Source organism: Capra hircus, chromosome 6 (assembly GCF_001704415.2).
Source record: "Capra hircus breed San Clemente chromosome 6, ASM170441v1, whole genome shotgun sequence".
NCBI lineage: Eukaryota > Metazoa > Chordata > Mammalia > Artiodactyla > Bovidae > Capra > Capra hircus.
The window spans coordinates 90204916-90229662 of NC_030813.1; the positions used below are offsets into that span (position 1 = coordinate 90204916).

The 24747-nt window shown below is 39.4% G+C and overlaps 1 protein-coding gene across 1 annotated transcript in view; it reads right to left on the minus strand.

The window, feature by feature from the left end:
* BTC (betacellulin) overlaps positions 10038-24747 on the minus strand; it is a 47973-nt gene continuing 33263 nt past the window's right edge. Inside the window, exons 3-6 of the mRNA XM_018049586.1 lie at positions 23914-24031; positions 16610-16756; positions 14482-14592; positions 10038-12432 (exon numbers count right to left, since the gene is read on the minus strand). Of these exons, the coding sequence (XP_017905075.1) occupies positions 14484-14592; positions 16610-16756; positions 23914-24031 (374 nt within the window). The 3' untranslated portion in view covers positions 10038-12432; positions 14482-14483. The remainder of the gene's footprint in view (positions 12433-14481; positions 14593-16609; positions 16757-23913; positions 24032-24747) is intronic.

A 24747-nucleotide genomic window follows, 5' to 3' on the forward strand; every position in this document is an offset into this window, starting at 1 on the left:
GGAAATGGCAACCCACTCTAGTGTTCTTGCCTGGAGAATCCCAGGGACAGGGGAGCCTGGTGGGCTGCCATCTATGGGGTCACACAGAGTCGGACACGACTGAAGTGACTTAGCAGCAGAGAATGTTTCAACTTCATCCTTTTACATGTAGCTACCCAGTTTTCCCAGCATCACTTATTAAAGAGACTGACTTTTCTCCATTGTATATTCTCGCCTCCCTTGTCATAGATTAATTGACCATAAATGCATGGGTTTATTTCTGGGCTCTCTATTCTGTTTCATTGATCTATGGGTCTGTTTTTCTGCCAGAACCTTGCTGGTTTGATTACTTTATCTTTGTAGCATAGTCCAAAATCAGGGACAATGACTCCTAAAGTTCTGTTCTTCTTTCTCAATACTGCCTTGGTTATTCAGGGTCCTTTGTGCCTCTATACAAATTTTAAAATCATTTGCTCTAGTTTTATGAGAAATGCCCTTGCTACTTTGAAAAGAATTACAATGATTTTGCAAATTGCCCTGGGCTTTGATTAGGAAAGAGGAATTATATCCTAGAAAATGGGGAAGAGAGAGAGTACTTGAAAGAAGAATACTGTGAGGTGGGTGGAGGAGGATTGGAAAGGAAGAATTAGGGGATAGGAGTTCCTCTGAAGGCCCAGCATGACACTGATTGGGTCCAAATTCCTTACTACCTGTTCTTAAACTGGATAGTTTCCGAATAATCACAGAAATCTCTTCAGAGATGAAATGGGTGCACCATAGAGGGTGTTCAACACAGACTGCTTTGAGGAAAAGTGGGTGAGGCAGCACTTGGAACAGGGAGAGAATGAGTAACCCTGTGTTTTCTGGTCACAGGCTGACTGGTCTCCTCTTCAGGGTGGACTACTGAGGTCATTCCAGAGCATCTCCACACAGACAACGACCCAGAAGGAAAAGGGTTAGTTTGATCTCAGCCTGAACCTTTCAATAGGAAGCTAAAGACACACTCCAAAGATATAAAAATATTAGAAAATAAGAAATGGCTTAAGGTGGTCACAGGTAGAAACTTCCAATTATAAAATGAATAAGTTCCGGGAATGTAATATTTAGCAAGGTGACTATAGTTAATAATATTGTATTATATTTTTGAAAATTGCTAAGACAGTAGAATTTAAAAGTTCTAATCACAAGAAAAATGTTTTTGTAACTACGTGAGATGATAGATGTTAACTTATTGTGGTAATCCTTTTGCAATATAGAGATAAATCATTTTAAAAACCTTCCACATAATAGCTCTTTACACTGTACTTAATGCCCTCTGCCTCATCTATGGGGAAGAATGACTTGCTGAGGATGGCACTGGGTGATCCAATGTGTTAAAATCACATTGTTAACCCAGAGTGAATGAGTGTGCTGCTAGAAATTGCTCAAATATATTTCTCTTCCCTCTCAGGAATAGGCAGGACTTTGTGATCCTAAACCTTTGGGCTTTTTGGGTCAGAAGATTATCAGCTTTTGTTTGACCACTGAAAAAAGTTGCTAGAGGAAGGAGGGATCAGACCAATGAAATCATCAGCCAGACTTTGCGTCTCGATTCCATTCAATTTTATTGCTTAATAAAAATAAAAAAAGAAACAGACCTTTCATATTAAGGTGTTGAAATGGTGAAAGCAGCCCAGTTTCTGGGAAATGTTCATGGAAGAGGGGCTAATTGTGAAACATGACCCCCTTGGTGATTCAGATACTCCAGAAGATGCTGACGAATGGATACCTTAAGGACAGGACATGATCTGAGAGCTATAGAAGGTTGTCCATGACTGAGGCATGTAGGTGCTGAAGGAGATACTTGCCTTAGAGCAGACCAGTTTAACGTGGGCAGGGAAGACCCTGCTTCTAATGGATGGTAATATAACTCTGAGGGACTGGGGACCTCCTTCCTTGACTGGGTGTATCTCCAGTGTTGGGACAATTCAAAAAGAGGGAGGGAAGTTTGTTTTCTCCAAAGTACAATTATATTTAAAGTCACCATCTGTGAAACCTCCCAGTTGTCTCTGGTATCCTTCCATTCCATTCTGGTTTTCCTAAACAGGAGATATAGGCCATAACTAACAAAGTGTTTTCTTTAAACCGACATATCCTCATGGGCTAAGCACAGGGCAAGAATCACTAAATATGCATGTGTGCACAAATCAGGGCTTCCCTGATGGCTCAGCAGGAAAAGAATCCTCATGCAATGCAGGAGGTAGGGAGGTTCAATACCTGGGTAGAGAAGATACCCTGGAGGAGGATATGGCAATCCACTCCAGTATTCTTGCCTGGGAAATCCCATAGACAGGGGAGCCTGGCAGGCTACAATCTGTGGGGTGGCAAAGGGTCGGACATGACTGAGCACACACACACACATGTCCACAAATCAACTGCAATACAACAAGATCCATTAAGGTGGATGAATGGATACTTTGCCATGACTACGACCAGCTACATAATTTGTGGGTTCTGGTGCCCAATGAAAATACCAAGCACTTGGAACCATTCTTACAACAAGGTCCAGTGTGTTGCACAGGTCAAATGCCCATAAAGCCAGCTCTGGCCAGAAGTTTTCATGAGCAGTGTTTCAATTATGCTTGCCACCAACATGTGGTGCAACGGGTATTACTGTATCAAATTTACAGATTAAGAACTGTGCGAGCATGCATGCTCAGTTGCTCAGCCGTGTCTGACTCTTTGTGACCCTATGGACTGCAGCCCACTAGGCTCCTCTGCCCATAGGATTTCCCAGACATGAATACTGGAGTGAGTTTCCATTTTCTCCTCCAGCGGATCTTCCCCAACCTGGGGATTGAACCTGGGTTTCCTATGTCTCCTGCATTGCAAGTATATTCTTTACTACTGAGCCACCCAGGAAGCCCAGGGAATGTATATGATTTGCAACCTAGATAGTATATTCAAAAACAGAGACATTACTTTGCCGACTAAGATCCGTCTAGTCAAGGCTATGGTTTTTCCTGTGGTCATGTATGGATGTGAGAGATGGACTGTGAAGAAGGCTGAGCGCCAAAGAATTGATGCTTTTGAACTGTGGTGTTGGAGAAGACTCTTGAGAGTCCCTTGGACTGCAAGGAGATCCAACTAGTCCATTTTGAAGGAGATCAACCCTGGGATTTCTTTGGAAGGAATGATGCTAAAGCTGAAGCTCCAGTACTTTGGCCACCTCGTGCGAAGGGTTGACTCATTGGAAAAGACTCTGATGCTGGGAGAGATTGGGGGCAGGAGGAGAAGGGGACGACCGAGGATGAGATGGCTGGATGGCATCACGGACTCAATGGATGTGAGTCTGAGTGAACTCCGGGAGATGGTGATGGACAGGGAGGCCTGGTGTGCTGCGATTCATGGGGTCGCAAAGAGTTGGACACAACTGAGCGACTGAACTGAACTGTCCAAAGACCTTTCACTAGCAAGGAAGAGTTCACATTTAAACTCAATCTAAAGATCTTATTAAATCTCTAGACTGATATTGGGAATAATGAAATGTAAAATTCACTAAGTTGTAGAGATTTTGTAGTTGTTTGTTTATGAAAAGTTGCATGGAGAACTGCTGCGTTTAGTTTCTTCTTCCTTTTGTCAATAACCAGCTCTGGCATTAGCATGAGGGGAGTGAGCCTGGCACTTGCTCCAGACCAAAATTAAAGGAGGTGCCAATGAACAGAGGACTGAAGATAAATAATGTGCAATGTGATTTTTTTTAATCAAAATTCACGCAAAAAAATCCACGATGAATAAACTATTTAAATTACAATTAAAGACCAACAAACAGTGGTTATTTATTTTACAACCTTGCATTATTATGCAACAGAAACACTCTGCCTTCAGTCAGCCTGCAGTTCCAGACCTGCTGCCATCAAGTCCCCAGCAGGACAAGTTCATGAGCACTGAGGAGAGGCTGTGAACAGAGCGTGCAATGCAGATCTTTATCGATTAGTCATGTATATTCACATGTATAGTCATGCTTTGTTATTACAGAGTTTTCATTATATTTTTTTTTCTTGATTCAAAATGTAAGAGGATGTTTTGATAAGTGTATATAAGGACTCACATTTTTCCTTTTGCCCCAGGCCTCAATATGTCACCCACTCCAGTGTTCTTGCCTAGAGAATCCCATGGACGGAGGAGCCTGGTGGGCTACAGTCCACGGGGTCGCAAAGAGTTGAACACGACTGAGCGACTTCACTCACTCACTCAATATGTCACTGTCAAATAATCTAGTATATCACTGCTGAAAACTCATTGTACTCTTGACAATGTACACAGTGCCTTTGATTTGTGGTGTACTCCATATGGTATGAAATGGGTACCACACACCCATTGACCATAGACATCCCAAAGAACATTTGGCCCATTGGGAAGCATACATTCCATTTGGAAGCAGATATTCCTTTTGGTTGGATGTACACTTGTCCTGTTCATCACCATCATCCATACAAACATTATGTCAGAGCATTTAAAGAAGCATATTCTCCCCTCCTTAATCAATCATGGATTCCCTGACGCTCTCATCTGCACTAAGCCAGGCACTCAAATTTCTGTCTTCTGCATCCCACTCATTCTTCCAGCCCTAAATAAATACCACCTCTTCTGAGAAGTCTTCCCTAATCCCTAAATCCCTAGTCCATACTGGCAAGGCATTTTTTTGTAGGTATAAAACTTTCCTCTTGGCTGCTAGAGAGTAAAATTCTGTAGGACGGGGCTAAGTCTAATCCATTCTTTTATCCTGATCTCTTGGCACCATGCTATGCATATAACTGTGCTGAATATTCACTAGATGAATAAATAGAACTTATTTGGCTTTTTATTATAACTTTGTGAATATGTCTTTTCTCCTGTTTGAAAGAAATACACTGTATGTTGTTCTCCTTTCTACTCTCCCTGCACTTAACAACACTTTATGCACATTCTTGTTGTCCGCTTCTGGTAATATTTAACCAGTTGGATTAGGATCTGAAGGTAGTTTATAAAAATGACAAGTTTGATTTTAAACATGTACTAATGTCACATGAGGTGATGATATCACTATGAAAAAAAGTTTTGCCGCTGAAATAACATTTTCAATGTACTGGAAGGGTTTATAACATTGACATCTACTGAATGTTGTTTTGAAATAACTATTTCTTCATTTTCATGAAGGTAAATATCTGCTTAGTCCATGCCTAATCAGTGACAAATTCTAGATGGGTGAGGTTTAAATTAATTAAGTTCCACTGATTCAAAGCACTCGAGCAATGTGGAGTCAATTTGGGGTATCAGAAAAATGTTTTTAAATTAAAACTATTTGTATTATACTTCATTATTTGCAAAAGGTTCTAGAATAGGCAAATACTTTACAGGCTCCTTATTTCCTCATATCTTTTGTGACTCAAAGAATTATTTTATCCTATCAAATTAAGTACTCTCCAGTAAGAGTGTTACGTGCATGCCTTGAGTTAGTATGCCTGCCCTGTTGCTCAACCTATCTGCGTTTTAGTCAATGTCCTTTCTTATTTCCAGATATTTTAACAGGTTTAAGAAAAGTCAGCTAAGCCTATTCAACCTGGCTGAGATGCTGAATTTTAAAAATAAATAAACATATTCAGCTGGTTGTTGCAGAACCCTCTTATTTTATTCCTGTTCTAAAATGTCTCAAAGTTTTGTCAGCCACATAGTCTTAGGGGGAATTTATTGAGCTAATTGGCGGACTCTAGAACAAATTTCTGTTTCTTTCCTTTTGGAAGGTAGATAATTTCAGTTGTACTTTTATTGCAGAGTCTGAGATACCAAGATAGTGCCAGCAAAATGTTTAGTCTAGAGACTGGAATATTTTAAGCATTCTCTAGGTAAAGGTTCAGGTTTCCCTGGTGGCTTGGTGATAAAGAACCCTCCTGTAAGGCAGGAGCCATAGAAGGCATGGGTTCAGTAACTGGATTGGGAAGATCCCTTGGAGGAGGGCATGGCAACCCACTTCAGTATTCTTGCCTGGAGAATTTCATGGACAGAGGAGCCTGTCAGGCTATAGTCCATAGAGTCTCAAGAGTTGGACACGACTGAAGCAATTTAGCACACATACATGCAGGTAAAATTTCAAGTAATATTAGTTATTATTAGAAAGATCAATAATATTAAGGATTATCGTGGTGATGATTCCTGGTGTTTTCTGAGCACTCTTATGGAAAGCAAGGAATATACCTAAGAAGCAAGTGACAATGATTTACTAGCAATGTGGTCTGGCAGGGGACTAAAGCTTCCTGAGCCTTAAGTTCATACTTGTATAAATGTGCATGATAATTCTTACTGTGCAAGAACATGGTGGATAATCAATAGAAGAGGTTATTCCCAGGCCCGGGCTCAAACTATACTCAATTCAAGTAATGTTGAGCTTACAAGTGGTAAAAGTCCAACCCCAGTTCCAAAAATAACAAGCTTAACTCAACATAGTTTAAAAATTATTAGCCCTTTCATTACTTTCAATAGCATTGTAATAATTCTTCCTTAATTCTTCTCATTGGGTACTTTCAAGGAAGAAACAGGGAAGGGAGAGAGGAAGAATACAGGGAGAGAAATGAGCAGTTGCATAGGGCCAGTCACTGAGTTGGAATCTTTACCTAAACATGGCTTGTTCAGACAAGAGTAGATTGACATTCCTGGGGATCATGAACTCTTAAAAATACAGAGAGCTTTTACTTTATCAGTGCAGCAATTTAAGTTCAGAAAAGAATTCCTTGTTTTCCATAACGGTGATCAGAGAACATCAGTATCATCACCACCATCATCCTTAGTATTATTGATCTTTCTAATAATAACTAATATTACTTGAACCTTTACCTAGAGAATACTAAAAGTATTCCAAGTGCTAGGCTAAGCATGTTACTGGCACGGTCTCATCTAATTCTCTCAGCCCACCATATTTATTATTATTTTTTTTCACTTTGCTAATGAAAACATTAGTAAGGTTAAGTAACTTGCCCAGGGCTTCATAGTAATTTACCTGGAATTGAAGCCCAAATCTGTCTGAATTATGATCTTGTGCTCAGAACCTTTATGTTATAATAGTTCAGAAGCAAGTTTCTCCCAACCCTATGCCATTTACAGAATGATCAGGACCACTGGTTGATTAGAGTTCAGATACTTTGGTGTGCAGTTGAAGCTATGAGACAGAGGGGGAGTGTACACAATGCAAGACCAGGTTATCTTCAGGAGTAAAACAAGACCAACCAACAAACAAAAAGCACTGTGCAAATTATTTTTTTAGAGTTGCTAGTTCTGGATCATTGAGTAAACAAATGTTCCCAGGGTATTAAAAAAAGAATATGCTAGAAACAGCTTTATTAAAATTAGTTTACACATGGCAGTAATATAAAAATGGCTTTATAGAGCAAGTCAGAAAAAGGTTCTCTCTCACTTCTTTCTAAAACCAGCATATGAAAAAGTTTTCATCCAGCTTGGATCACAGAGCTTCAAAATATTTTATATTCTGCACACACCATACAAGAATAATTACACTTTCTGCGGCAAGTAACACTGAGTTCTGTATCTGTGAAGTTCTGGTTTTTTTTGTTTTTTGTTTTTTGCTTAAATAAGCTGAAAAAGGAGAAGAGGGAAAACACCTACTGAAGTACTTCTGATTTTGTTTTTAGAGTTGTATCATTTATTTAGCTAATGCAGAATTTCAGACTACTTCAAACACCAAAAGCTGACAGTCGCAAGGTTGAATGGACTTGCAAAAGTGCAAACTAGATGTTATTATAAGATACACACTCTCAGGATCCAGTCACATTAGCAAAGAGACAGGAATAGACTATTAGCAAGTTATGTTCCAGTGTCAGTGCTCAAATGCCAAAGCAGGTCACATGGAAACAGGTTTCTTTGCAGAAAAATAGTTTGAGGCATAGAAGAGTCTTTGAAGAACAGATGACCGAATGTAGCACCCATATTCATCAATCATAAAAAAAAGATTGTATAAACCAAGATTCTTGCACCGAAGAAACATAAACTTTTTTTTTTTTTTTGCTCCTGATAGTTATTATTAAAATACGTAAATTACTTGGGGGTGGAAAGAAAACTGTTTCTCTCACCATATACTGAGTTCTGGGAATGCTCATCTTGAGTTTCATGCTCCAAGACAGTGGTATAGGTTGAAAGTAGGACAGTGTCCTCTGGATAACATAACTTCTTGGAAAAGCCCTGTTTTAAATTCAGTGCTGTGAAGGATTATATCCACTACAACATAAGCTAGTGACCCTGAGGTCACTGTTTGTCCACTGATGAGGTCCCAGGACCCAAGGTACTTGGCACTTAGTAGGTACTTAACGAATATTTTTGAGTGAATGAATGACAGCAATGCCCCAATATATTTAGGTTCTCATAATGTAGTGTATGCAGACTATATTAAAATGAAGGTTTCATTAAGGCAATAGCTTGGTCTTAAAACCATGGGCACTAAAATGTGTCCTAGACTTCCTTCATAAAATTTGGCACAAACCTGGGCCTTTTCCAAATAATAGGTTATTTGACCCAGAACATTTTACTCTACTCTCTGTGTAATACCATGGGCAATAATATAGAGTGGAAATAATGCACTTCAGGAAGCAAATCAAAAGCTCTCTATCTCAGCTCATTGCTATAACAGTATTGGAAGCAGAAACATCTTAGCTCACATGCTCATATACTTTACCCTGTCATTTACAGGACATCCTGAAACAAGGCTTCAAGCCTTCATTCTTTCTCTTCTCATATTCTCTCATAGTAACACCCACTAGTCCCTCCACTGCTAAGGCTTTCCAAGAAATTCTGTAGAATTTGTTACGGATCCAAGAACTATCTGGCCTTACCTGGGATATGGGGTAAAGACCTTTATTCTCAGAGCCAGGCATTAGTTCAGATGTAATTTCCCTCCAGAACCTTCCATGATTCCTTCTCAACTGGCTAAGTCATCCTCCTCTCTAATCCCATAATACCTGAGCCTCTCTTAGACAGCCAACTGTATTGAAATTATCACTGAGTAGCTATTTCCTCCCAGTTAATTGTAGACTGTCCAAGGGACCATGTCCTATTCCTTCTTAGCATTTGTCACAGTGGGTGGTACAGTGCCTAGAATTACAGGAGATGCCCAATCAGTGCTTGCTGGACTGTCTACTTAATCTCCACGGTCCCCTGTAATCATTATCCTGAATGACTATACGGTGATAAATGGAATATCATTGCTAAAAATGCTCCTCTAATTGAAGGCATTATTTGATAGTACTGTTTCATAAAGGACGTCATGTCTGCTTTAAGAAACTGTCATCCACGATCTCACAATACTTGATTAACTGGAGTTAATCAAGATCTTGGTTCCAAGTCATAGAAATCTAAATAGAACTAACTTAAGCCAAAGGAGGAATTCATTATAAAGATACTGACAGGTCTCATGGAGGCTACACACAGGAACTGAATGAAGCTAAACTCTGAGATTGCATGGGACAGGAATTCAGACTGTCAGGAAATTCATCTCTCACCTTGGTTCCTCATTCACCGGTTTCTTAGCTTTACTGGTCCTCATGGAACAAAACATGACTGTCAATAGCTTTGAACTGCACATCTGTATACTCCAAGAACCCAAAGAAGGATAACTTTATTTCAAGTTCCCAATTTCCCAGGAAATGACTCCAATTGGCCCAATTTCGTTAATTGCCCACCTTAGACCAACCAATTACAGCTGGTGCTTATGCTCAGCTGTGGCCAACTCTTTGCAACCCCATGGACTGTAGCCCACCAGGCTGCCCTGTCCATGAGATTCTCCAGGCAAGGGTACTGGAGTGGGTTGCCATTCCCTTTTCCAGGGGATTTCCCAAACCAGGGATCAAACCCACATCTCTTGTGTCTCCTGAATTGGCAGGAGGGTTCTTTACCACTAGCACCATGGAGTGAGGTTAAAAAATAAGGCCAGGCTGCTGAGTAGCCAGTCTCATAAGTGTCTACCACATTTTCAAATTATTTAGTTTCCAAGGAAAACTTGTGGTCAGAGTGAACTATTTCAAAGGTATTCATGATAGTTGCTATAAAACACAAGGTTTTGTAAGGCAATAATGTTCAAATTTATTTCTATTAATAATGTGTGGTAACAATAGAAAATTCCTAAGCAAATATATATTTGCTTTGTTTTAAAAATAAATTTATTTTATTACATGATAATACTGACAGTTTACATAAATGAGGTCATTCAGTATAGGCAAAAAAATTATAAAATACATTTTAAAAACATAGGAAAATCTTTGAAGCTCTTTCTTCGTAGTTCAGATCTACCAAATTTCAAGAGACACATTTTAGCATCAAAACAAAATTTCCAAGCTTGAATTGCCTTGAGAGATTCCATTGGTCAACCAACCTTGGTTAAGGAAAGAAGAAATATTTATAGCATTTTTAAAAATTTTAAATGCTCTAATGAATGTTTGCTTCAAGCACTCTTAGTATCAGTAAAGACTGAGAGAAAGCATGAAGAAACTCAGAGGAAGCTTTTGCAAAGAGTGTATACAACATGAATCAGGTGAAATTGATCCTATTTCAAGGATGGTCATTGTTTGACTTAGTTCTTACTAGTATTTGAGCTATTTCTGTGTTATACTTAAGCAGAGCCTCATCCTCACTTGAAATATGGTGTGTGATTAAAAAGCAATACACAACTTCACCTTTTCTCTGAATTCTCTGCTTCATTTCAGGCATGGAGTCTTCACTGCAAATTAGAATCTGCAAAGACTCTGGAAAAGCTGCTTTGCTAATAGGCACAACAGCCAAACTGTAGTAATTTGAGGACATCTGCCATCAGTTTTTATAAACGATCCACATAGCCAACGTAGGAAATTCCATATTTTATGGAATTTTGGCTAAATGTGCATTCTGTTTTTTCAGATTTAAAAAGAATCTTCATTAAATGTAATATGGAGTTGGAGGAGCACTGGCAAGATGGTCCCAAGTAACAGGTGACTATGGTCATAATTTGATTGCACTAAAATTCATCTGAGAGCAATCACAGGTACTGTTTTCTTGTGTCCTAAGTCACTTCAGTTGTGTCCAACTCTTTGTGACCCTATGGACCATAGCCCACAAGTCTCCTCTGTCCATGGGACTCTCTAGGCAACAGTGCTAGAATAGGTTGCCATGCCCTCCTCCAGGGTATCTTCCCAACCCAAGGATTGAACTTGTGTCTCTTAAGTATCCTGCATTAGCAGGTGGGTTCTTTACCACTAGCGCCACCTGGGAAACCCCAGAAGAACAAAAATGAGGATATATGCCTTATACATCCTGCCTGGGCTCTGCTGTGCTGTCCCTGACCATTTACCCCAGGATAAATAGCCTCTTCCAGTGCTTTATCTATCCTTTAGCAAGCAGAAACATTTATCTGGAGCTTAAAGATGATCATGCAATTACTTTCCATCTCTGTCATTTTCCTAACTGTGGGACAAACCTGTTTGGTTTAGAAATGTAAGAATGCATGTATATCACTGAGAATTTACAAAGGAGCAAAGAAACATAATTAAAGTCAAGCCTATAGAAAGCATGATGGAACAGTTAACATATAGCCAGGACTCTGCAATCTGAGTTTCTGCAGGAAAATGTACCAGTGCCTCGGTCATTACAAACACAGTTTAGTGTAAAGTCTTGGGTTATATTGTGCATTAGGTTGCAACAACTCCAGTGAACAAAAATGATGGTTAAGAGCAAACTTTGAACTTGGCTAAATATTGGTTCCAATTTCAGCTCCACCTACTCCTAACTCTAAAAATCAGGTTATATTATTTAACTTCTTGCGTTGCGTCCACCTCTGCGACCCCATGGACTGTAGCCTGCTAGGCTTTTCTGTCCATGGGATTCTCCAGGTAAATAATACTGGAGTGGGTTGGCATTCCCTTCTCCAGGATATCTTCAAGACCCAGGGATCAAATCCAGGTCTCCTGCATTGCAGGCAGATTCTTTACCATTTGAGCCACCAGGGAATGTCCTTTAGTTTCTTAGGACCTGTTTCTATACATGAGAAATGAGAATCATAGGGTTTTGAAAGAATTAAAGGAAATAATGTATTTCAAACTCTTAGCACATAGTAAGTGTTGGCTAAATGGTAGTTCTATTATTAATGCAATTCCTAAGATCTAAACTCCTTCCTACTCTTCTCTTTTGTTTGACTAGTAATTTTGGTGACAAAACTTAACTGGAAGTTTGTTAAAATGTCCCTGCTTAACTGGGTGCTTTTCCCAAATACTATATAATAATAAAATTATTTATTATTATTATAAAAACAATAGTAAATAACACAAATTAACATTATGGACAAAAAGTAAATACATTATTTAAAAATCATTTTGCTAGCTGTTTCCTGAGACCCATTCTGTCCGTTTTCAAATGAGTAAGAAGATACTTTGTAACTTGCCATCAACCTGGAATAATCTTCATAGACTATAGGAAAAAGGAAAAAAAGAAAAAAAACGAAAAGAGCAAGCCATTAAAAAGAAACTTATTATGTAATTACAAAAAAAAAAAAAAAAAACAAAAAAAAAAAACCACGCACACACAAAACCCAAGCAGGAAACTGCGGGTACTCTGTGGGTACCTCTGTCAAGTTTATTATTAACCTCTCTATCTGAACCTTTATTCCTTTTCTTCTTCAAAACTCGTTCTCCTCAAGATTGAGGAATATATAAGAAAAGGGGGGAATTGTAACCGAGCAAGACCCTATGGGGGCATTCCTGAGACCTGCCTTCACCCATATCCTCTGCTTTATGTACTCTCTCAAGTACCTAATTAATAGTATTTGACGCAAATTTCCTGACTTATTTTGCCAATGGGAAAACCTCCCACCAAATGGAAGAAGTCACCTACCTGATGACCCTGAACACGTAGCCCCAAGTTTCTCCTGGGGCCTAAAAACTGATAATGTTAATCCCTATGACACCACCATGCTGCCTCATCATCTGCCACTCAGAGGACTGTGCACAAGCTGATCATGTACCCAGCCATCCCACCTCCCACCTGCCCTTTAAAAAGGCTTTGCCAAAACCCTGGAGGAGCTCCAAGTTTTTCAGGACATGAGCCACGTATTCTCCTTGCAATCTCATAAAACACACACACACACCAAAAACAAAAGCCTTCAGAGTCAGCATTTTTGTTTTCAATTCATTCATGTCATTCTGATAATAAGCCAGAAGAACATTATAATTTCTTGATAACCATTTACTGTATTCTATTGTTCAGTTGAGCGTTCCTGGAAAAGGAGATTTCGTTGGGCAAGCTATGGAAAGCCACCACTTTCTCCTGCTGGATGAACAAGGCGGTGTGTGGCCATGGTTGCTGCTAGCTTCTTCTATGACCTAAGAGGACTTAGCCAAGGATGAAGTCAACTCTTGGAATGGTAAGCAGAAAGGCAGAAATAATAGTTCTCTGCATAGGAACTCTGGTACAAGCAGACTGGTCTCTTTCCTCTGGACTACCAGTGCTTGTGAAGAAATACATTTCCTTTATTTTAAACCAGCTTGGTGGAGTTTGATGCCATTATAGACCAAATTGCCCTGCCTGACTCAGCCAGCTATGCTTCATCTGTCCCCTGGAGCCTTCCTCTGCTCAGCACGCCAGGGGGAGCCCAGATTGCAGCCTGACCTATGGACTGCTTCACATGGGCTCCCCTGCCCCCTGAGTTCCTGTTGGGTTTGGCTAATGAAAGGTACCTGCTGAAGAGGTCTGGGGATATTCTTCTCCCGCTCCTGCCTCCTTCCTTGTTCAGGTGCTGACCTTGGCTATTCCCATCCATAGCTACAGCTTCTGCCTGGTGGGCCCTAGAGCACAGCCAGCTTCTCAGTGGCAAAGTAAGTGTTTTTCTGCTCTTTCAGGCACAGGTGGGGGACAGCCTCCAGCAGTTGCTAGACTCTGGGAGCCTCAATATTCCTATAAGTCCCCTCAACCCTGCCCTCCCAGCCCCTTCATCAAAATGTCTTTGTTGGATCATCTGAGAGAATTTGTGATTCCTGCTCGGATCTCAAATGATGGAACATTTAAAAGAGCCTCGAACAGTGCTTGGAATGTAGTAAATGCTCCGTAAACATGGTTATTATCAAAACACTGCTTTTGCTATTTCCTTTCAATGTGAGATGTCCAAACTAAAATCTTTCTCATTTGTGTCCCCAAGTGAAAAATATATCAAATATCTTATAATATTTTATAAGAATATAAAATCACCACCACAACCACACAGAACTAGAAACCAGACTGATCTAAGTGCATCAGAAAAACTGTGTAAAAGTCTATATTCTATTGCTGGTACCATGCAAAAGAAAGATATGATAAAGTCTTTTATCTGGCTTCAGATTCAATGGAAAAATTGTCAATTTATTTTTAGATGTTTTAAAACATAATCAAATTCCAATCAATGATTTACTGGATGCAATTAAACCCCACTTCACCAGGCAAATGTCACCTGAAGAGCTCCCCATCTACTAAGTTTATCATACTTACCATTAAGCAATACTAGTCTCTTGAATATCATCATTTATAGGAGTTATATCTTTACCCAGAGTTTCCATTTCTTCTTCCTTCTTTCTTCTTTTCCGACGTTTCCGAAGAGGACTTGGAAAACAAAGTGTTAGAAATTAGAGTGGTCTTTTTAGTTAACGCAGTCACAAAATTAAACATCAAGAAAGCCTATGATCTTATTTCCAGACTGGTAAAAATGTACAGGTTCATTTAAAAAAATTTTTTAGGTCTGTCTTAACCCATCCCTTTCTTTAGGCTCAAACAGCTACAACAGAAAAGCACAAAGAGAATGTTTATAGCTACATAGGAGGAATATAGAACTTGATTGTGTTTAGGGCTTGTTAAGCACAGGAAAACTTTTCAGGTCAAGACATTTTACAAAATAGACTGATAAGCATTATTTAGTATGTAAATAAAAGATAGTACAAAATGGAAACTGACATAAAACTAAGAGAATGAGGGTAATCTCTGAATATGTTAATTAAGTTTCTAGATAAATTAACTAAGAAATGTATTAGATATTCTGTAGTGCAGTCCAGTTTTCTTAAAATATGATACAAAATGAATGTAGTAAAATAGAGCATTTCCCAGCGCTGCTCCAAACTTGGCATTCTAAAATTCCTTTTTGCCATAAAGGAAGTAAAATGTTATAAATATCTATCAATTTTATAGCTAGAGGGACTCCTACAGATTATTTGTAAATGAGAGTTTAATCTTCTCATTTTACAGAAAATAAAATTAAAGTTTAAAGAGATTAAGAAGTTTGTCCAAGTTCTCAAATGTGTTTGATGGCACAGCTGGGACAAAAATCTCTCTAAACAGCTAGTAGCTGTGTTAACGCTTTTCTACCAAGAATGCTGTAACGAAAGGAATCATGTAACACCTTCCTGTAATGAGAAACACAGTCTAAAGTACAGTTTAGGAGGCTTCTCAAGATATGAAGGTAGCATTTAAGAAAATGCTTTTTTAGCACGCTGTGTGGGAGTCCTGGCCTGATAAAAAATTTGGTGAGTTTCCAAAACTAAAGCATTGTACTAAGCCATTCTGTCTCAGAGAAAAAACAAGGATTTTCTTGATTAATAAAGTTGAGGTATATAATGAAAAATAAAGACAGTGCAGGCATCTTTTGTAAATAAAATTCATTATTTTATTGTGACGAATAAAAAATACTTTTGTTTCTATCTTTCAAAGTTTTTGTGTAGTATAGTTTAAGAAAAGTATTGTTTAAACTATTAACAAACTTACATAAAATGTGATGGACTCTAGGGCTAAATAATTGACTTTTTTTATTTCCTTGGACTACAAGGGGATTAAACCTGTCAATCCTAAAGGAAATCAATCCTGAATATTCATTGGAAGGACTGATGCTGAAGCTGAAGCTTCAATCCTTTGGCCACCTGATGTGAAAAGCTGATTCACTGGAAAAGACCCTGATGCTGGAAAAGATTGAAGGAAGGAGGAGAAGGGGACGACAGCTCAAACTCAAGGAGACAGTGAAGGTCCAGGAGGCCTGGTGTGCTGCAGTTCATGGGGTTGCAGAGAGTTGGACACGACTTAACAACTGAACAACAAAACTGACTTTTTAAATTGATATATAATTGATGTATAACATTTTATTCATTTCAGGTATGATTTGATATTTGTTTATATTGAAAATGATGAACACAATAAGTTTAGTATTTAATATCCATCTCTACACTTACAAAATTTTTCATTCTTGTGATGAGAACTTTCCAGATCTCCCCTCTAAGAAACTTTCAAATATTCCAGACTGTATTATTAACTATAATCACTATGTGTACATTACATCCCATGACCTGTTTATCTTATAACTAGAAGTTTATATATTTGGGTCACCTTCATCCATTTTGCCCACTTCCTCTTTCTCAGAGTATTTATATAAATTTTAATTATAATAATTATGCTTAGAAAAATGACAAAAATCATGTCTTGTGTGCTTCAGAATAAATGATGGTGAACTGTAAAAAGTAATTTAAATTAAAAAAGGGGGGAAGAGAAAAGGCAGGAAGGAGGGAAGGAAGGAAAGAAGATAGGAAAGGAAAGATAAAAGTTTTTAGACTTCCTTAAAATTAAATTTAAAAATACTTACTGACAGCATGTGCAGATACTGACCACCAAAATGATAAAAATTACCATAACTGCTATCAAACAAATCACCAAAATCTGCCCTCTGTCTCCTCTTAGGTAAAACAAGTCAACTCTCTCACATCTGGCCCCAGCATAGCCTTCATCACAGCTATAAAAATAGAACAAAAACAGGGAAACAAGTTCAAAAAGTAAAAGACTTTTAAGAATCTCTACTATTTCTTTGTTGAAGAAATTAACACTTTTTTCATTACTTGGAATTAACAAAGGATACAATTCCTTTAAACAAAATGTGTTTAAGCTGTACAATCACTGTGTTTATGAGAAATTTCATTCTTTGCTTAAAAACCTGTCATCCTTTGAACATCATTAACAATATGTCTAAGATAAATAAACGGGGAGGGTAACACTAAAATCTACCTTGAAATTTTAGATTCTGAGTTTGAAAGGGAGGGGGTGATAAAATCCCCTATACAGCACTCTCAAGTGTTTAAATATCCCCAGACAGGGAATTCAAAAATCCCCAGGATTTCCCATTTCATCAGAGGGCGATACAAAGAGTTTCAGTGTGCCTGAGTTCTCCTATTAGAAATTAGATTTAAAGTATACGGTTTTATATGATCAAACATGGAACGTACACAAAGCTCTGTAAATGTTATTTCATGGGATTCCTCTCCACACAGCTTCCCCCACCCCCTGGCCTCTCTTTTGATCTTCCACACATCAGTTCTGGTTCTAATGCTTGCAGGAGTCACAGATTAGGTAAGTCTCTTCCATTCACCACCTCCCCAACTGCATCCCCTCAAAACACAAAAGATGTCCTGTCCAGTTCCTTTATCTGATCCTCTAAAGCCACAGTTTCAGATCTGTGCACCATTCCCTGTGTGTTTATTAGCTTGGTCGTGTTTGACTCTTTGGGGACACCATGGACTGTAGCCCATCAGGCTCCTCTGTCCATAGGATTTTTCAGGCAAGAATACTAGTATGGGCTGCCATTTCCTCCTCCAGGGAATCTTCCCCACCCAAGGATCAAACCTGTGCCTACTGCATTGCAGGGAGATTCTTTACCCTCTGAGTCACTGGGAAGCCCCACCTATCCCTCTGCTCTCTAAAGGCCCCTTTGCTGCATGACCATGGCAAAGTGAAGTAATCAGAAATCAGCAAGCTCTCCAAATGCCCCAGTTCCCCTCATCCTCTCATCAGCTTCATCAATACAGTCCTGAGTTGACCTCAACTTAGCAGATGCCCCCTGTCTGAAGTTACAGAGCCATTTGACCAAGCAGCACTCAACCACCTAAAATTCAGTAATCTGGGGACCGTCCATTGCAGTCCCTGACTTGTGTCAGATGCCTAAAGGATGCATAAAAAGTTTGTCTGAAGACATTTGAAAACCAAAATGATATGTTGTAACATCACTACTTTTGGCTAAAAAATATCTTTTTTTTTTTTTCTCCTCAGACTCATGCCAAACACAAAGAGATACTGGTCAGATACATAATTATTTAAATCTCAGAAAGATGAAGCTCTGCTTCTTAGAAAGATGACTGTGTAATTTCATGTTTTGTTGCTATTGTTTGTTTAAGAAGATATCTATTGCCAGGCCATTCTAGAGTCTATGTCTGACAAAAAGCCAAGGCAGTTAGTTCCCACAAAGCCTTATTTCTCAAGTAAGAAGGTCCCTGACTGATGATATTGTAGCTGCTACAATGATTTTAAAAAAAGAAAAACTAGCTCAGTCACAGCCATCAGTTGAAAGATGAGGCTCTATGCAAGCAAAGGAGAAAAAAAACACCTAAGGCCATCTATTGCAAAATGACCCCAGGATGTATGAGGGAAAATTGCTTCCTGCAAGATAGCTAGACTCTTCATTGCAAGGTCAAAATAACAGGAAGAGAGCTTAGAAATATCTGAAATATCAAAAAATCTCTTGCACATAGAACTGGAAATGGGGGGAGAATCACTTTTAATTGCAAGTGTGGGAGGGAGGCTTAAATGGGTTTTTTTTTTTAAGGTTATAATTAAAATCTACAAATATAGTCTCTTCTAATTAGCTGGAATGTTTCTCTAACAAATTTACTAAATACTTCATTTTTAAACAATAACTTTGCCCATAAAGTACATGGTAATTACTTGCTACTCTTTTAGAATGTTTTTCCTAATTATAAACTCTGGTTTCAGTTACTCACCCATGCTTTAAATGAATTTCTCAGTAAGCAGTCCTTCCTATTAGTTATAACCCAGTAAAGCTATGTAGAAGGTCAAACCCTTACACAGCTAGTTACAATGACTCATGTTATTTCACTGCTCATCTAATTAATAACATATCAGCTAATGGTCATTTCAGTGGGAAAGGAAGAGGAAAGGGTGAAAGATGCTAGCAAATGTTTAATAAATGCTGAGCAAATGAATGAGTTTTTATTTAATAAACATCCCATAAATTAAAAATAACATTTAAAGATGCTATGACCCTTGAGGACTTTGGGATCTTTGTTCTGAAATAATCACCAGGCACTATTGTAAGAACTTTATAAGTATTAACTAATTGATCCTTATAACAACCTTTGAAGTAGTATTATTGACCCCTTTTGGAAGATGGAGAAACTGAGATATAGAGAAAGTAGGTGAGTGGGGGCTAGGACTAAAATGCAGGAAGTCTGGCTCCCAAGTTGTCCAACCACATGTAACACTGCCCAGGGATCAAACCCTCATTTCCTGAGGCTCCTGCCTGGCAGGCAGATTCTTTACCAGATGAGCTATTGGGCTTCCAAGGTAGCTCAGGGATACAGAATTCACCTGTCTCCTGCAAGAGACTTGGGTTCGAGGGTTCAGTCCCAGGGTTGGGAAGATCCCCTAGAGAAGGAAATGGCAATCCACTCCAGTGTTCTTATCTAGGAAAGCCCATGGACAGAGGAGCCTGGCTGGCTACAGTCCATGGGGTGGCAAAGAATCGGACATGACTTAATGACTAAACAATAACAAGTGAGCTGTGCCATCTAAAATAAATGTTATGTATCTGGAAACAAATCATCCCCGTTCCCAGCAACCCCCTCCAAAAAAAAAAAAAAATACTGAGAAGATTAAGAAGGGATTGAGTTATTTGAAACACACACTTTGGTTTTTTATATAAAGTCAGGAGTCCACAAATTCCTATGATTCCAAGCAAAAGGAGAAATTTCTGGTTTCCCAAAATGGCATAATCGCCCATGGCAAGACAGTTTTGCCTGAATCTGTGCTACACCAAATCACCTAAAATGTGAAGCCTAGTTGAATAGCTCCCATTCAATTCAATAGTACATTTATGGAATATTTACTTTGTTCTGGGTACCATAAGAAATATTTTTGCTTGATGTATTATTTTGCTTAATTTTCAACACTTGACAGAAGGATATTATTATCTTCTTTTAGAGATAATTAAACACCCAGGAAAGGTAACCAACTCATTGTTAACGCTGCTCATAGTTGGTTGAACCAAAATCTTAGGTATATTTTACTCCAAAGACTCCAGTGTTCTTCCTCCCCATCACCCCACTGCCCTCCTTGGTCTTGTACCATATCACCACTAAGAAGGTGTTCCTGGTTCAGATTAAAGCCTTGGATTTGACATTTAGCACAGCACTAGATCAAACCCGGATCTCTTGCTTTGCAGGCAAATTCTTTACTTCTTTATTGTCTGAGCCACCAGGGAAGCCCCCAGTGGTAAAGAATCCGTCTGCCAATGCAGGAGATGTTCATTTCAGTTCAGTTCAGTCACTCAGTCGTGTCCGACTCTTTGCGACCCCATGAATCACAGCACGCCAGGCCTCCCTGTCCATCACCATCTCCCGGAGTTTACTCAGACTCACGTCCATCGGGTCAGTGATGCCATCCTGCCATCTCATCCCCTGTCATCCCCTTCTCCTCCTGCCCCCAATCCCTCCCAGCATCAGTCTTTTCCAATGAGTCAACTCTTCGCATGAGGTGGACAAAGTACTAGAGCTTCAGCTTTAGCATCATTCCTTCCAAAGAAATCCCAGGGCTGATCTCCTTCAGAATGGACTGGTTGGATCTCCTTGCAGTCCAAGGGACTCTCAAGAGTCTTCTCCAACACCACAGTTCAATAGCATCAATTCTTCGGTGCTCAGCCTTCTTCACAGTCCAACTCTCACATCCATACATGACCACAGGAAAAACCATAGCCTTGACTAGACGGACCTTAGTCGGCAAAGTAATGTCTCTGCTTTTGAATATACTATCTAGGTTGGTCATAACTTTTCTTCCAAGAGTAAGTATCTTTTAATTTCATGGCTGCAGTCACCATCTGCAGTGATTTTGGAGCCCAAAAGAATAAAGTCTGACACTGTTTCCACTATTTCCCCATCTATTTCCCATGAAGTGATGGGACCGGATGCCATGATCTTCGTTTTCTGAATGTTGAGCTTTAGGCCAACTTCTTCACTCTCCACTTTCACTTCCATCAAGAGGCTTTTTAGTTCCTCCTCACTTTCTGCCATAAGGGTGGTGTCATCTGCATATCTGAGGTTATTGATATTTCTCCCAGCAATCTTGATTCCAGCTTGTGTTTCTCCCAGTCCAGCGTTTCTCATGATGTACTCTGCATATAAGTTAAATAAGCAGGGTGACAATATACAGCCTTGACGTACTCCTTTTCCTATTTGGAACCAGTCTGTTGTTCCATGTCCAGTTCTAACTGTTGCTTCCTGACCTGCATACAGATTTCTCAAGAGGCAGGTCAGGTGGTCTGGTATTCCCATCTCTTTCAGAATTTTCCTCAGTTTATTGTGATCCACACATTCAAAGGCTTTGGCATAGTCAATAAAGCAGAAATAGATGTTTTTCTGGAACTCTCTTGCTTTTTCCATGATCCAGCAGATTTTGGCAATTTAATCTCTGGTTCCTCTGCCTTTTCTAAAACCAGCTTGAACATCAAAGAGTTTGCGGTTCACGTATTGCTGAAGCCTGGCTTGGAGAATTTTGAGCATTACTTTACTAGCATGTGAGATGAGTGCAATTGTGCAGTAGTTTGAGCATTGCCTTTTGCATTGCAGGAGATGTAAGAGACACCATTTTGATCCCTGGGTCTGGAAGATCCCCTGGAAGAGGAAACGGCAACCCCACTGAGTATTCTTACTGGTAGAATCCCATGGACAGAAGAGCCTGGCAGACTGCAATCTATAGGGTCTCACAGAGTGGGACACAACTGAAGTGACTTAGCATGCATCCAGGCACAGCACTAGATGAACTGTGACAGAGGGACTTGTTCATTTATTCATCAGACATTTCTTGAGCACCTAGTAAATTCTAGGCACTGTGCTTGGCACTGGAATATGAGAACAAATAAGCCATCATCACTGCCTTCTAGGAGCTCACAGTCACAGAAAGGAGGTTCAGAGAAACCAACAGTGATATTCCAGGAGGAAAGAGCTTTCCATGGAAATGTGACTAGATCACTGAGGAAAGACATCCGACTCAAGTCAGTGCAGGGATCCAGGGCGAGCTGATGTTTGAGCTGTATCTTAAAGCTTCAGTAAGAATAAACTTTCCAGACTATGAGAATAGCTTGTCTAATAAACCCTGCAAAAGAATGTAGGATTTCATAAGGACATTTGAGAATGTGGTGAGAGAAATGGCTGGAAAGTCAAGCCATTCAACTATACTTCAGTGAAAACATATATATATATATAACCAAAAAGGTCAGTGAGAGGAGTGACTCAGGCTGATATTAGAGAGGAGACTAGAAATCAGATCTGCTGAGAAGCTATGATTATTCTGGAAACAAGTAAGAAGAGACATTTATGGTTCAAAGTATGACCATGACTTCCTTTACATATAGAGATGTCAGCTCTCCCTGAATTAGTTTGTAAATGCAATATAATCCTAATAAAAGAAAAACAAAATAAAACAACTGAAAAAGAAAGTTAAGGCAGCATCAGAGGAGCTCTGGAGGAAATGGGTTTTAACCTCTGACTGAGGGAGACAGGCTGGGTAATTTTGTTGTTGTTTAGTTGCTAAGCCATGTCCAACTCTTTGTAACCCATAGGCTGCCAGGCTCCTCTGTCCATGGAATTTTCCAGGCAAGAATACTGAAATGGGTTGCCATTTCCTCCTCTAGGGGATCTTCCCAACCCAGGGATTGAACCCTTGTCTCCTGCACTGCAGGTAAATTCTATACCACTGAGCCACCTGGGAAGACCAGGCAGGTAGATTACAGCTGTGGTTTTCATCCTCGAGGGCATCGATATTAAAGAACAATACATGCACAGACATAGGGACCAGTAAAAGAAATGTACTGGGTTAAGAGGCATTAATCTTTTAAAGATTCATTATATTCTCCCAAGCCAGTAAGCAATTAAATGAAATTTTAAAAAATCAGCTCTTTCCCAACACATGTAACCACATTTTCCTTATTTCCTTACATTAGGCTTTTTTCTTATTCCCCTCTAAGTATTACCTATTTATATTGTTTTTTTTTAAAATTAAATTAAATTATAATCTAACTTTGAAGAAGTCCTCAATGCTTCAATTTTCCACTATATCAGGGCTTGCAATCACTGTCCTGAAATACTTGTGGGGGAGGTGGGGGTGGGGAGAAGAATACTGGGGTGACTACTCAGAAGAACATAAATATTCTATGAACTTTAGATTAAAATTATGTTTTTAAAAAATCACTATGAGATAAGGTCTCAGCACTTTAGCAAGACATCTTTAGCAGAAAATAAATATTTAAGATATGCAAAAAATTTGTTTGTGCCTGAGTAAAATTAAACTTGGACTCAATCTACCAAGAGTTGGAACGAGAACTCTCCTCCCAGTTCCCTGCTGCACTAAACAGGCTTTATGAATCTCTAAAAATAGGACTGATTTCCGTGCACTTAATTGACACCTGCAAAAGTAGCTTTGAATTTGGCAGAAATTTCCTTCATATTTACATTCACAATGAACTACCTAACAAATGCCAGAAGAATGTGTTCGAGTTTGAACCACATCAGAGTTTATTTGAGCTGAAAAGCATCCTTAACACTAGACAGAAACACTTTTGCTTGCTCAAGACAGCAGAGGAACATGCCCCCTCCCCGCCCCCAAGGCGATCTGGACTCTCGAACGCTCAGATTTCAGCAAGAAAGTGTGCGTCAGTTTCTCCATAAGTCACTGACCCTAAACAAGTGGGGGGGTTGGGGTGGGTAGGACCAGGAAAAACTGCACCCGACAGATGGCTGGGTGAGCTCAGACTTTCCACTCCTGTCACCACCCCCCACCCCAAGCCAGCACCAGTCTGTACCCCTTGGCTTGTAGGCTCCGTGCTCCACTTACACGCAGGAGGGCGTCTGCTCGGCCACCACGAAGCGACATCTCCCTTTAATGCAGTAATGCTTGTACTGCTTGGGGCACCGAGAGAAGTGGCCTCTTCGCTTTGGTTGTGTGGTGCTAACTGAAGAAGGAGAAATGACTCAGTAAATCAACTCACTTTAAATGCACATTTGTAAATATAATAGAATTATATTCCTACCGGTGTTGCCAGTGTTTCTATAGAATATACTGCAATTTCTCATCGCTTCTTCTCTCCACACTGATAACGTCAGACTTTGGGGACCAGAAACTGGCCCTAGAGATTGGCTATTGGGGAATGTGATAGGAACGTTTCAGATTTTAACTAAGATTTCTGTTTAAATGACCTCTCAGAAACGTCAGCGCTGTTTAAAGGGTAAACATAATTGTAATAAAAGAGAAGATTGGAAAGATTGTCAGAGGTGTGGGGCTGATGGCATTGAAAAGAGAAGAGGGTTTTTGTTTGTTTGTTCATTTATTTTTGTTTTCTTCTCCTTTTTTAAAACTTAAACACAGTATTTATTAAATGCCAGATGCTGGTCACTATGCTTTATTTAGAGAGTCACCCCTCAATATCTGAGGAGACTGATTCCAGGACCCCAGCTGATACCAAAATCCACAGATGCTGAGGACCCTTATATAAACGGCATTTACAGTCAGCCTTTGGTATTGCTTGGTTGGATCTTTGGTTGCTTGAATCTGAGGATGCTAACTGGAACCCACAGATTGGGAGAAAGGGCTGTATTAGCTCATTTAATACTCATAACAACCTTGTGAGTGAAGCACCATTCTAACTCCTGCTTATGGATGAGCACAGCA